This window comes from Cetorhinus maximus, chromosome 23, assembly GCF_964194155.1.
Source record: "Cetorhinus maximus chromosome 23, sCetMax3.hap1.1, whole genome shotgun sequence".
NCBI lineage: Eukaryota > Metazoa > Chordata > Chondrichthyes > Lamniformes > Cetorhinidae > Cetorhinus > Cetorhinus maximus.
Window position 1 is genome coordinate 14,340,333 of NC_135901.1, and position 14,853 is coordinate 14,355,185.

At 46.3% G+C, this 14,853-nt stretch overlaps 2 protein-coding genes across 2 annotated transcripts in view; one reads left to right on the forward strand and one right to left on the reverse strand.

The window, feature by feature from the left end:
* LOC144697833 (uncharacterized) overlaps positions 1-14,853 on the reverse strand; it is a 166,912-nt gene that overhangs the window by 113,999 nt on the left and 38,060 nt on the right. The window lies entirely within an intron of this gene.
* On the forward strand, positions 6,363-10,924 carry LOC144698392 (uncharacterized). Its single transcript, XM_078570341.1, has 4 exons — positions 6,363-6,405; positions 6,554-6,833; positions 7,618-7,685; positions 10,611-10,924. The coding sequence occupies exons 1-4, from the start codon at positions 6,363-6,365 to the stop codon at positions 10,922-10,924; spliced, it is 705 nt and encodes a 234-aa protein (XP_078426467.1).

The following is a 14,853-nucleotide window of genomic DNA, read 5'->3' on the forward strand; positions in this document are numbered from 1 at the left end:
GGGGGATAAATTAGAGGTCATGGTACATGTTGGTACCAATAACTTAGGTAGAAAGGGCGACGATGTCTTGCATCAAGAAATCAGGGAGTTAGGCAGTAGACTAAAAAGCAGGATCTCTCAGGTTGTAATCTCTGGGTTACTCCCAGTGCCACGTGCTAACAAGACCAGGAATAGGAGAATAGCGCAGATAAATACGTGGCTTAAGAGTTCGTGCAGGAGGGAGGGTTTTAGATTCCTGGAACACTGGGAATGTTTCTGGGGAAAGTGGACCTTTACAAGCCGGATGGTCTACATCTGAACCATAGCGGAACTAACCTCCTTGCGGGCGGGTTTGCCAGTGCTGTTGGAAGTACTTTAAACTAATTCGGCAGGGGGAGGGGACACACAATGTTAGAAGAATAGGCACGCATCAGAATAAGTAATACATTCAAGTCAGAGGGAGAACCACTGCATTAAGCTTCAAGGGAGTAAGGCAAGGCTGGATGGCCTCTACTTTAATGCCAGGAATATTACAGGTAAAACAGAAGACTTAAGGGCGAGGGTTGACACGAGGAATTCTGATTTGGTAGCCATCATTGAGACGTGGTTGAGGGAGAGTCAGGATTGGCAGCTCAACATTCCGGGATATAGGATCTTCAGGCGAGACAGGGGTGAGGGCAAAAGAGGAGGAGGCGTTGCATTATTAGTTAAAGAGTCTGTTACTGCAGTGAGGAGAGATGCTATCTTGGAGAGGACATCGAATGAAGATTTGTGGGTAGAGTTTAGGAATAAAAAAGGGGCAACCACATTATTAGATGTTTCTTATAGGCCCCCAGATAGTCAGCGGGATATTGAGGAGCAAATATGTGCGCAAATTGCGGAAGTATGTAAAAACAATAACAATAGGATAATTATATTAAGTGATTTCAACTTTCACAACATTAATTGGGATAGACAGAGTGTTAAGGGCTTGGATGGAGTGGATTTCTTGAAATGTGTACAGGAGAGCTGTTTAGGTCAATATGTAGAGGGTCCAACAAGGGACGGCGCAGTGCTGGACCTAATTCTGGGGAATGAATCCGGACAGGTGGCTGAGGTGGTGGTGGGGGAGCATTTTATTGATAGCGACCGCAACATGGTACAATTCAAGCTTGTTATGGACAAAGAAAGAGAAATAGTGTCGGGTTGGTCGCTTGGGATAGTGACCTTCATAAAGAGATGTGCTTCCCCTCACTCCCTCCCCGGAGCGGAAGAAGCTGATCGTCTTCAGAGAACTAATCGGTTCAGACGTGAACTCTGGAAGAAATGAGCAGCGGCCCAGCAACCCGCCTCCTTCTATCCGGTGAACAGTATCAATTTCCAGCCAGTTAGGAGCGGGAAAAATAAACACGTGATGTAGACCTTGCATATCCATCATTGACTTTAATCAGTCAACATTTTTATCTCTTCACCCGGTTCCTTTCTTCTGTTGTGAGTTGTGTCCCGTTTTCGTATTGACATTCTCATAGCAAACATGTGTTCTGTTGCACAGCTAAAGCTATTATCCGTCATTCTGGAGATGCAAACAAGTAGCCACAGGACAGTGACCCAATGACCCAGAGAAAATTTTACACTATTAATCTCGTTGTTCCAGTGTTGCATATCCTGAATATTCTTCCATTTCGATGTCTCTCGGCCCGTGTGCTTTAATCTCCCGCTTAGAAAACAGCCCAGGACGGGGTTTCGTTGCAGATTGACTGCAGCTACGAGTTGTCCGACTTCTACGTGATGCATTGGTACAGACAGAAATCCGGTCAGGGACTGGAGTGGATTATAAGGCAGATATCGACTGGCAAAGAGAGGAGCGGACGATTTGAGCCGAATCTTTCCGAGTCGCAGAAACGCGGCCAATTTGCTCATTGCAGACACGGGGAACGCCGATGCCGCGGTTTATTACTGTGCGGCTAAGCCCCACACCTAGACAAAACGCGGCAGTCACTGTAAAAAAACCTCGCTTCCGGTTACAGTTCCGGGATTGCGGCAGCAATCTCTCTGATAGAACATGGCGAGCCAGGAGGCTCAGAGCATGAACAGCTAACGGGAGAGACGGGCCGGGCTGCCGCGGGTTGTCTAGTGGATCCTAATGGAGAGGATATTTCATCAGAGATACTGACGGTCACGGCAGAGAGTGTCGGACTGAGGGGGCAGTTAGTCAGTGCGGTCTTTGCTACGTGGGGAGCCTCCTTGTCTGATTGTGTCCCAGGGAACCGAGAGAGATCCTGAATGCTTAATTTGTGCCGTTGTGTGACGATTCTTAAAGAACATTAATATAATTAAACAGTAAAACCCGCCCTTTAACTGAAATGTCCGCAATGTGGGCATATTCACTCTGCTCGCAAATTGTGGCCAAATAGTTATTTAAAAGAATGCGCCTGCGATTGTCCTCCGGGTGATATTTTCCCCTCCTCTCTTGTGACTCGCAGCAGAAAGTTAACCAAATTCGACACACAAACAGAAAATGCTGGAAATACAACCAGAAACAGAGTGAAGGTTCCAGTCTGTGACCTTTCACCAGAAATCTGCAACTCCTCAAACTGAGTTCAGATGAAATGTCACGGACATGAAACCTTTTTTCTGATTCGCTCTGCATCGATGCTTTCTGACCTGCCATAATTTTCTGTTATTATAACCCAACAGTATTTGCAATGGAGCATAATAGCTGATCATTCGGCTCCTTTCTGATGGCAGAGCCCTATCAAGGGAGAATCAGTAGCCATTCTCATTTCTAAATAGCTCTGCGTCATGAGTCACTTGCAGGACAAACCATTTGTGAGACTGGTGGGATTTCATGACAATTGGCAACGATTTACTATTGTACAAATAACTCCAGGTTTTTATTGAATTGAAATTCCACGAATTGATGTTGTGTAATTCGAACCAGGGATATCATTCTGTGGTGTTCGATTGGTGTGCAGTGACAATACCCCTTCGCCACTTCCTCTCCCTTCACCGAGTAAGAAGCAGAAAGGTTGAGGTGTGTGTTTGATTCCGGAAGTGCCCAGCAATGCGTAGATTGCTAAAGGCGCGTGTGTGTGTGTGTGCGCGCGCGCGCGTGTGTGTGTGCGTGTGTGGGTGTCACATTCCTGAAGTGCCCACCGGAGGGCTGATTTCTAAAGGTGTGTGTGCTGCGTGTGCCTGTGTGTTTGTGTGTTTGTTTGTTTGTGCGTGTGTGTGTATGTATGTCTGTGTATGTGTGTGCGCGTGCGTATGTATGTGTGTGTGTGTGTGTGTATATGTGTCTGTATGTGTGTATTATGACATTGTCCAGCAGAGGGTAGATTGCTGACGTTACGTTTGTGGCTGTGTGATTCCGGCAGTATTCAGCAGAGGGCAGATTGAAAAATTTTGTGTGTGTGTGTGCGTGTGTGTATGTGTGATTCCAGCAGTGCCCAGCAGACGGAAGATTTCCAAAGGTGTGTGTGTGCGTGATTATGACAGCGTCCAGCAGAGGGTAGGTTGCTAAAGCGTATATGTGTGTGCGTATGTGTGTGTTTCTGTGTTTCTAAGTATGTGTGTGATTCTGACTGTCAAGCAGAGGGTGGATTACTGACGCTGTGCGTGTGTGTGTGTGTGTGTGCGTGTGTGTAAGAGAGAGAGAGAGATTCCGGCATTGTCCACTAGAGGGCAGATAATAATGTTGTGCGTGTGTGTCTGTGTATGTATGTGTGTTTGCATGAGTGTGTGCTTGTGTGTGTTTGTGTGTTTGTGTGTGATTGCGTCAACGTCCAGCAGATGGAAGATTGGTAAAAGTGTGTGTGTGTGTCTGTGTGCATGTAGTTATGACAATGTCCAGCAGAGGGTAGATTGCTAAAGGTGTGTGTTTGAATGTGTGTGTGTATGCGTGTGTGTGTCTGTGATTTTGGCAGTGGCCAGCAGAGGGTAAATTGTGAAAGGTGTGTGCATGTGTGTGTGTGTGTGTGTGTGTGTGAGAGAGAGAGAGGTTCCAGCAGTGTCCAGCAGAGGGTAGATTGCTAAAGATGTGTGTGTGTGTTTGTGTGTGTGTGTGTGTATGTGATCGCGGCAGTGTCCATCAGAGGGTAGATAGCTAAAGGTGTGTGTGTGTGTGTGTGTGTGTGTGTGTGTGTGTGTCTGTGTGTGTGAGAGATTCCGGCAGTGTCCAGCAGAAGGTAGATTGCTAAAATTGCGTGTGTGAGATTATGACACCATACAGCAGAGGGTAGATTGCTTAAGGTGTGTGCGTGTGTGTGATTATCACAGTGTCCCGCAGAGCTAAAACTTTGTGTGTGTGAGTGCGCGTGTGTTTGTGTATGTGATTCCGGCAGTGTCCATCAGAGGGTAGATTGCAAAAGGTGTGTGTGTGTGTGTGTGTCTGTGTGTGATTGCGGCAGTGTCCAGCAGAGGGTAGATTGTAAAAGGTAAGTGTGTGTGATTATGACACTGTACAGCCGAGGGTAGATTGCTTAAGGTGTGTGTGTGTGTGTGATTGTGTGAGATTCCGGCAGTGTCCAGCAGAAGGTAGATTGTCTAAATGTGTGTGTGTTTGTGTGTGTGTGATTATGAAAGTGACCAGCAGTGGTTAGATTGCTTAAGGTGTGTGTGTGTGTGTGTGTGTGTGTGTGTGTGAGAGAGAGATAATGACAGTGTCCAGCAGAGGGTAGATAGCTAAAGTTGTGTGTGAGTGTGTGTGTGTGTGTGTGTGTCTGCGCCCGAGCGCGGCGTGTGTGTGTGATTCCGGCAGTGTCCAGCACAGCAGCAAATGGCGATGTCGAATTGAAGGGCCGCATTAATATTAAGGGAACCCTTTCGTTTTCTTCGTGTAAAACAGCAGACGCCATGACTGGGACATGTGGAAACATGTACCCCATCACCGAGCGCCAATACTCAGTGAACATCTCAGAGCTTCCAAGCGATAGTGGAGGTGGTGAAACAGAATTGACGGAGGTTGGCGAGTAACCACAGTGCAGTGATATCAAGGGCAATTCACAACCCCTTAATTCTGAATGTTGTTCAGAACCTGAATCTTCGCCATTTCTTCCTGAAAGACAAAGATAGAATATTTCAATAGTTAGGGACTAACCCTGGAAGACACGCTGACTCTTCAAACCTGGATCACAGTGTTCAGCAATATCAATTCTCTAAATAACCTGGATTTCCAAGTATAATGATGACCACTGAATCATTACCGGTTGCCGTTAATAAACCCACCTGCTTCACTAATGTGCTTCAGGGAGGGAAATCTGCCGCCCTTACCTGGTCTTGCCTACATCTGACTCCAGGCCCACATTAATGCGGTTGACTCTTAAATGCCCCTGAACAAGGGCAATTAGAGCAGGGCAATAAAGGCTGACCAACCAGCGACGCCCACATCACATGAAAGAAAAAAACAAATGTTTAAAACAAGCATTTTTTCCCTGTCTATCGGTGCGAAGTTTCCCCCCGTGCAGTGGCCAATAAACAGCAGGCATTAGAATCGATCAAAGATAATCAGCACAGCTCAGAGACAAGATAAACACAACAGGGGTTCCATTCCAATCCCACACGATGCAATAATCGAAAAACCACAAATGATGCAAATCTGAAATAAAAGAACAGAAAATTCTGGAAAAGTAAAGGTTAGCCGGTTAGGATGCCTCTCAGTGGAAAGAGAATCAGACCTATTTTTTCAGATCGGTAAAATTTTATCCGAACTGGAAATGCTGCATTTGAAATAAGTTTTGGTCAATGGTTTGGTGGGACAAGGGGTTTCATTGTACGGGGTCCGGTTAATCTTTGCAGCCAGTGTGGTGTTCATGGCTCAAGGACACTGCGGTGTTGGCGGAGGGTAGTTCCCGGGGATATTTAAAGTAAACCTTGTGATTTCCTTTTGCGAATCAGCAGATGCCTGTCCGGGGCCACACGAACCTGGCAACAATCGCCGGAATATTGGGATAAGAGCGGGACAGGGTGTTCTCCTGGTGTCCTGGGACCACATTCCACCTTAAACAAACACCACCCAATACAAACACATGCACCAACCTCCCAGTTCATCACTGCGGGGAAAGGAAGGCGGCAGCACAACTGGCAGAAAGAAAAGCTCCCCTCCCCCACCCCTGTACACCAGAGTATTGTGGGAGGGGCTTTCACATCCGGATCACAATCCAAATGTAGAGTCAGAAAATTGCAGCCTCCTTTTATAAACCTGTCTCTTATTCACACAACACTTAGCCAGAGACCCGGGAGCCGTGCGACCCATCAATGATCTCAGCGAAACTGCCCTGTGCAAATCAACTCGATCCCCCGAAATTATTTCAGTCCAGCTCTCAGGTCCTTTCTCCCAGTGAAGTCCAGGGCTGCAGTCTCCAGCTTCCCCGTCATATAAACCCTCAGCTCCAGGCAGCAGAACGATGGGAATCCTCTTTGTTTTCACCCTGTGTGTCTGTTTACCCCGTGAGTACCGATCAAACAAACCGACATTGTGTGGATTTAATATAAAGCTGCCCGAGTCCATCCCAATTACAGACACTGTCTGGGGTTTTAACCCAGTTCCGTAGTTCGGCTCCAAGGGTCCATTAATCTCTCTCTGTTTAAATTCCAGGCTCTTTCAGTCAGTCAGTGACACAGACCCCGGCAGCGGTGACCAGGAAGGAGTGTCAGTCTCTCACCATCACCTGTGTTTTCTATGGTGGTTTTAACGCTCGTCGTTTTACGGGCGGGACTTTCTTCAAACAAACCCAGACCGGGACAGAGCGGGAGCGGATCTCCAGCGGGGGGAGATTTGTTGTGTCGGTGAATAAAGCAGGAAATTCATTTTCGCTGGAAATTCGAGGCGTGAGAGTTGAAGACACCGCCACCTATTACTGTAAAGCTCAATACGAGTACAACACACAGTGATGGGCCTCGGCTTCCCGTGATACAAAAACTCTCACTGCAGATTATCACAGAAACAAATGAAAAAGAGGAGTTAATCTGCAGTTAGACCCTCACAGTACCGCCTCACACCGTCTGCCCCACAGTCTAGTTTATAATGAGATTGGAGTATTGCCGTTAACATCTTGAGTTTTACAAATGCCGAGTGTGTGCGGATGGTAATGTCTTTCCCGGGACTGGTGTCAGTGAATGGGGTTTGGAAATGACTGATCCCAGTTACAAACCCCTAACACCAGATGTGACCCCGGTCTAATAGCTGGAATCGGGAACCGCAGTTCCCGCTGTTTGACTAATGTTCCCACGTCTCACCAAGTACCCGGGGGGTTTTATACTGACTTGTAACACTGTGTTATTTTGGGACACTCACAGTGGGAGAGACCCGAGCAAATACTTCTGTCCGATCACAATATAAATTCTCGGGGCCCAGATAATGAATTGTCGGGTTCATGTTATTGTAGCTGGAATCTGGTTAAATTTCATTGTAATTTCCACCATTCAGTTATCTTTCTTTGATATTTTTCTCGGTTTATATGAAGCGAACATCACGTTCCCGGGACCATTTACTCGGAGCTCAGGGCCTCACAAAGAACAGTTTGAACCGACAGAGACATTGAAACATTAAATATTTTTTTATTCATTTAAACCCGCTGAATAATTGGGTAGTTTCTACTGTCTAATGATGATTTGCCGGCAGGTTGAGGTGTCGGTGGTTGTTGTACCGGGGAGACTGAGAGCGGTGTCACTGTGGTGGGATACTTACTATGCGGATGGATCCGGGACGGTGGTGACTGTCACAGCCGGTAAGTGACTCCAAACCCCTCCGGGTTACAGCCCGTCCCGGGTAATGTTCACCGTCAGTTTATTATTGGTATCAGTGGAGTTTGGGTGGGATGTGGGAGTTGACGGAATCTGGACCATTATTGGTTTAACGGGCACATCGGGGACAACAACAACATCCCGGACTCTCACACTCTGAATCGCTTTTAATGAGCGGAGATTGTCGACACTCCGGACTCCAGTCCCGGTGTTAACTGTGACCGAGGGAGCTCTGTCTGTCCCTTGGAGCCCGGGAGCGGGGTCACAGAGCTCTCTCCTGGGCAGCAGATTGCAGTCCGAGCCGCGCAATGTGAATGAGGCACCGGGTGAATAAACTCAACACAACTGAGGCCAGTTCGGATACCTGCAGAGGCTCGTTCAATACCTGACCCGGGAAAGAAACGGGAGCGTGACAAAACGGACTTCAGATATAAGAGATCCTGATGTAGGTCCAGATGCAATTTTATTATTGGACTATCAGTGACTGAAATTAGTGACATTGCCGCCCCATTTCTTTCAATTGTCTTCATAGAACCAATCACTTTCCTCCGTTTCCACCCTCAGACCGAAATGTGAAAGTTTGGAACTGCAGTCACTTCTCTATATTGAATGTAAATGTTTGAGAGATGGGATTGCTGTAATTTATCTGTATCACTGATTACTGTGAATTGAAACGGCACAGTGCAGTGAGAGAGTGAGGATGATGTATTAATCTTATAAAGGAGAACAGGGACATAAGGGAACAATTATAAACTAGGAGAATGCTCATTTAGAAACAGCAAGAAAAAAATAATCGAAAGGGAGAGAAGGATTGGATGATTTCTGGGCGCATTTCAAAGTAAAATCCGACTCGGTGTTGGGGGAGGTTTATGGAGGGAAGGACTGAAATGGACTCCAGTCCGGAATGCTGTGTAAAGTTTTGTTCCCCTTACAGAAGGGATATCAATCTACATTGGCAGGAATGCAGCAAAGATTCATCAGTCTGATTCCTGAGATGAAGGGATTCTCCAATGTGAAGAAATTTGGTCGTCTCGGTCTATATTTCCTAGGGTTTAGAAGAATGAGAGGCGATCTCATGAAAACATATAATATACTGAAGGGCTTTGACAGGGCAGATTTTGGGCCGGAGTTTCCCCAGACTGAGTAGTATAGAACTCGGGGTTACAGCTTCAGATCAAAGAGTCATCTGAGAAGGAAAAAATATCTTCAGTACAACCATTGTTGTGAATCTGTGGCATTCCGTAACTCAGAGAGTTGTGGATGTTCATAATCTGTGTGCATTCAAGAGAATATTCGCCAGGTTATCGGACACTAAAGGGATCAGGGATATGGGGAGAGTGCGGGAATGTGACGTTGAGGTTGTAAATAAGCCAGGATATTACTGAATGGCTGAGCAGGTTTGAAAGGTGACCTGGCGGCTCCTGTTACTATAGATTGGATTCTCTGCCTTGATTTCTTACATTCCTGAGGGAAGAAATCAGCAAGAATCCACATCTCTCTGGGAAGATTGAACAGGCTGGGTCTCTTTTTTCTGGAAAACAGAACCGCGAGGAGAATCCATAGAAATCTTTTCAATAATGAACAGTTTTAGTCAGGACAAATTGAGTCTAAAGCAATAGCCGTTAACATATGACAGTAACTAACAGAACGAATAAAACATTTAAGACAAATGCATTGAAACCAAGGCAGATCAGAATGTGGAACTTGCTGCCTCAGGGAATGGATGGAGATATTGTTGATATATTTAGAGGAACACTTGAAAACACAGGAGGGAGAACGGAACAGACCAACACAGGGAGCTGGGTGGAAATGTACATTTAGATTTCGGGCGGGGTAAGGCTGGAATTGATTATATACACAGGCTGAATGGTCCATTCCACTTCCGCATTCTTCTTCCTCGATAATGTAAAACTGAGAGAAAACTCCACCCAGAGAACCCGGTAAAGAATCAGTCAATGAGCGGAAAGCGTTGAAATTGTCAGAGAGCCAGAAGAGGCAGTTCCCAGTGAGTAACAATAAAACCAATGAGGAAATTGAACAGACTGAGCCCAATCGACAACTTAGAGACTTTGGGGCAAGTTCGCACGATTGGAAAAAGCGCAAACAGCACGAAGAAAATGTGAAATAAAGGGAATGTGATATTAAAGAAATAAAATGAAATTAATTGCACATATTTGAAATTAAGATGAACTGGAGAAAATAGGACACCATTGATAGAACATAGAGAAATAGAGCAAAAGGCAGATAGAAATTCGCGTGTAGTTTTAAACCGCAGGAAATGATTGACCATTAACCACTGGTGCTCACTCTCTGTTTTGCCCAATCGGTGCTGATTATTACCATCAGTTTGTGTTGGATCTTGCTGTGTGCAGTGATGCCACACAGCTGTGTTCCTCTCCAACAAACATGTTTTTTGTTGGAAGCTGATAGCCTCGCTGAACATCTAATGATCCCTAGTGTTTGTGTCTCACCACGGAAAATGGAAACGGGAATGTAATATAATTAATGGAATCATACGGCACGGAATGATGACAATCGGCCCCTCGTGTAGGCGATGACCCTTTAAAAGCGCAATTCAATTGTTCCCACTGCCCATGAATTTTCTCCATCGGTCCATATTTTTATTTACATTTCCAGTATAGATCCATTACCCGTTTGAAAGTTACAATGGAACCTGTACCCAACACCAATTCAGGCAGTGCAGTCCTAATCGGAAGAGTTCGCCATGTAAAATAAGATATCACCTCCTTCCCCACTGGATCATATTTTCATAAGAGTGAACACGGTTCCAACAGGCTTCCAGCAAGTAAAATTACTGCAAAAAGCAGAGCTATTCACGCGATTGACATATTCACCTGGACAAACAGTGGCTGAACAAAAATAAAATGTTCTTATTCTACATCCTCCAGATTCCAGTTCCATAATTTCCAGGAATCCGCCTGTACAAACCTCTCCTGCCGGTCACACCGTTACTTTAAGATGTGAATATTCTGGGTTCTGTCAGTACACGGTACAGTGGTATCGTCAGTCCCCCGGCCAGGCTCCAGAATATCTGCTTCAGAGACACACTTCAGGAGAGGAAAATAAAGAAAAGGCTGCCGGGGGGAGAATTTCTGCTTCTATCGATTCTGCCGAGAAAATCAGCCGGTTAGATATCTCCAAACTACAACTGAGCGACTCCGCTGTGTATTACTGTGACCTGAGTCGCCGCACAGCACAGTGAAACAGAGCAGGGAGAGAGCCGTACAAAAACCTCAACATGGTGGGATTACAGACACACAGTGATACAGAGCACGGAGAGAGCTGTACAAAAACCTGAACATGGTGGGATTACAGACACACAGTGATACAGAGCATGGAGAGAACTGTACAAAACCTGAACATGGTGCTTGCACACGAACAGGTGAGTGACCTCATCCTGAGTGAGGCACGGCCAGAGTCAGTGTGGGTACTGGCAATTTGGTGCACAGTGGGAATTGAACTGGTAAGTCCTTCTCTTTAAGTTCTCTTAATTTTTGTAACTACAGTGGTCTAGTTAAAGGGTTGGTAAGAGAGCTGATGCAACTGACGGTGTGACAGTTATCTGTCAATCACCTGATGCCTGATTAGGGACTTAATAGGTGTTGATTAGTATTTGAAGCATAACTAGTGTGAGTCATCTCAGCTCAGCTCAGCTCTAATTAAGAAAGAGACAATTAAAAGCACACTACAGTGTGCTTGCACAAGAGCAGGGGAGAGACCTCATCCTGAGGGAGACACAGCCAGAGTGAGTGTGGCTATTGGCAATTTGGAACAGTGGGAATTCGGCTCAGAGGGGAGGAGGTGCTCTCTGCATTTTATCTTTGCTATCCAATTTATTAAATCTTCTGAGTGTGGCCTTGCCCTGCTGCAGCAGTAGAGGCTACAAGGGAAAGGAATGACTGGTAAGTAGTGGATAAGGTCGGGATGTATTTACAACTTTAATCGCTTGTAGTTTAAGGACTTTTTGTGCTTTGTAGTTTGTATAATCTGTAGTAACGAGGATCAGGAAAGAAGGGCCGGAGGGTAATTGATTTAAAAGGTTTAATTTAAAGGGATATAACATGGCAAGAGAGCTCAAAGCCGTCATGTGCTCCTCGTTCTCCATGTAGGAAACCGGCAACATTTCCTGTGCCCAGAACCAGCATGTGTGCAGAAATTGTGTCCAGCTGCAGCTCCTGGAATCTTGGGTTTCAGAGCTGAAACGGCGGCTGGGGACACTGTGGAGCATCTGCGAGTCTGAGAGCATCGTGGACAGCACGTTTACAGAGGTGGTCACACAGCAGCTGAAGGGACTTGAGGAAGGAAGGGAATGGGTAGTCCCAGGTAATCCAAGAGCAACAGGCAGGGAGTTGAGGAGCCCCCTGGGGTCCCGTTCGCAAATTGGTATTCCATTTTGGAGGCTGATGAAGGCGCTGCTTCCTCCAGGGAGTGCAAACAGAACCAAGCTTCTGACACCACAAGCAGCCTGTCTGTACAGGAGGGGAGGAAGAGAGGATGAACAATAGTAATAGGGGATTCTATAGTCAGGGGGACAGATAGGCGCTATTGTGGCCGTCAACGTGTCTCTAGGACGGTGTGTTGCCTCCCTGGTGCCAGCCTCCGGAATGTCACTGAACGCCTGCATGGCATCCTGAAAGGGGAGGGGGATAAATTAGAGGTCATGGTACATGTTGGTACCAATAACTTAGGTAGAAAGGGCGACGATGTCTTGCATCAAGAAATCAGGGAGTTAGGCAGTAGACTAAAAAGCAGGATCTCTCAGGTTGTAATCTCTGGGTTACTCCCAGTGCCACGTGCTAACAAGACCAGGAATAGGAGAATAGCGCAGATAAATACGTGGCTTAAGAGTTCGTGCAGGAGGGAGGGTTTTAGATTCCTGGAACACTGGGAATGTTTCTGGGGAAAGTGGACCTTTACAAGCCGGATGGTCTACATCTGAACCATAGCGGAACTAACCTCCTTGCGGGCGGGTTTGCCAGTGCTGTTGGAAGTACTTTAAACTAATTCGGCAGGGGGAGGGGACACACAATGTTAGAAGAATAGGCACGCATCAGAATAAGTAATACATTCAAGTCAGAGGGAGAACCACTGCATTAAGCTTCAAGGGAGTAAGGCAAGGCTGGATGGCCTCTACTTTAATGCCAGGAATATTACAAGTAAAACAGAAGACTTAAGGGCGAGGGTTGACACGAGGAATTCTGATTTGGTAGCCATCATTGAGACGTGGTTGAGGGAGAGTCAGGATTGGCAGCTCAACATTCCGGGATATAGGATCTTCAGGCGAGACAGGGGTGAGGGCAAAAGAGGAGGAGGCGTTGCATTATTAGTTAAAGAGTCGGTTACTGCAGTGAGGAGAGATGCTATCTTGGAGAGGACATCGAATGAAGATTTGTGGGTAGAGTTTAGGAATAAAAAAGGGGCAACCACATTATTAGATGTTTCTTATAGGCCCCCAGATAGTCAGCGGGATATTGAGGAGCAAATATGTGCGCAAATTGCGGAAGTATGTAAAAACAATAACAATAGGATAATTATATTAAGTGATTTCAACTTTCACAACATTAATTGGGATAGACAGAGTGTTAAGGGCTTGGATGGAGTGGATTTCTTGAAACGTGTACACGAGAGCTTTTTAGGTCTATATGTAGAGGGTCCAACAAGGGACGGTGCAGTGCTGGACCTAATTCTGGGGAATGAATCCGGACAGGTGGCTGAGGTGGTGGTGGGGGAGCATTTTAGTGATAGCGACCGCAACATGGTACAATTCAAGCAAGTTATGGGCAAAGAGAAATAGTGCCGGGTTGGTCGCTTAGGATAGTGACCCTTATAAAGAGATGTGCTTCCCCTCACTCCCTCCCCGGAGCGGAAGAAGTTGATCGTCTTCAGAGAACGAATCGGTTCAGACGTGAACTCTGGAAGAAATGAACAGCGGCCCAACAACCCGCCTCCTAATATCCGGTGAACAATATCAATTTCCAGCCCATTAGGAGCGGGGAAAATAAACACGTGACGTAGACCTTGTATATCCATCATTGACTTTAATCAGTCAATATTTTTATCTCTTCACCCGGTTCCTTTCTTCTGTTGTGAGTTTTGTCCCGTTTTCGTATTGACATTCTCATAGCAAACATGTGTTCTGTTGCACAGCTAAAGCTATTATCCGTCATTCAGGCGATGCAAACAAGTAGCCACAGGACAGTGACCCAATGACCCAGAGAAAATTTTACACTATTAATCTCGTTGTTCCAGTGTTGCATATCCTGAATATTTTTCCATTTCGATGTCTCTCGGCCCGTGTGCTTTAATCTCCCGCTTAGAAAACAGCCCAGAGCGGGGATTCGGTGCAGATGGACTGCAGCTACGAGTTGTCCGACTTCTACGTGATGCATTGGTACAGACAGAAATCCGGTCAGGGACTGGAGTGGATTATAAGGCAGATATCGACTGGCAAAGGGAGAAGCCGGCGATTTGAACCGAATCTTTCCGAGTCGGAGAAACGCGGCCAATTTGCTCATTGCAGACACGGGGAACGCCGATGCCGCGGTTTATTACTGTGCGGCTGAGCCCCACACTGAGACAAAACGCGGCAGTCACTGTACAAAAACCTCGCTCCTGGTTACAGTTCCGGGAGAGCTGCAGCAATCTCTCTGATAGCACAAGGCGGGCCAGGAGGCTCAGAGCATGAACAGCTAACGGGAGAGACGGGCCGGGCTGCCGCGGGTTGTCTAGTAAATCCTAATCGAGAGGATCTTTCATCAGAGATACTGACGGTCACGGCAGAGAGTGTCGGACTGAGGGGGCAGTTAGTCAGTGCGGACTTTGCTACGTGGGGAGCATCATTGTCTGATTGTGTCCCAGGGAACCGAGAGAGATCCTGAGTGTTTAATTTGTGCCGTTGTGTGACGATTCTTAAAGAACATTAATATAATTAAACAGTAAAACCCGCCCTTTAACTGAAATGTCCGCAATGTGGGCATATTCACTCTGGTCGCAAATTGTGGCCAAATAGTTATTTAAAAGAATGCGCCTGCGATTGTCCTCCGGGTGATATTTTCCCCTCCTCTCTTGTGACTCGCAGCAGAAAGTTAACCAAATTCGACACACAAACAGAAAATGCTGGAAATACACCCA

What these genes read in the sequence shown, in the direction of transcription:
- LOC144698392 (XM_078570341.1), top strand. Translation starts at nt 6,363, where the DNA reads ATGGGAATCCTCTTTGTTTTCACCCTGTGTGTCTGTTTACCCC. An exon ending in CCTGTGTGTCTGTTTACCCC is followed by an intron (nt 6,406 to 6,553) that starts GTGAGTACCGAT and finishes TTTAAATTCCAG; the next exon opens with GCTCTTTCAGTCAGTCAGTG. An exon ending in TACTGTAAAGCTCAATACGA is followed by an intron (nt 6,834 to 7,617) that starts GTACAACACACA and finishes GGGGAGACTGAG; the next exon opens with AGCGGTGTCACTGTGGTGGG.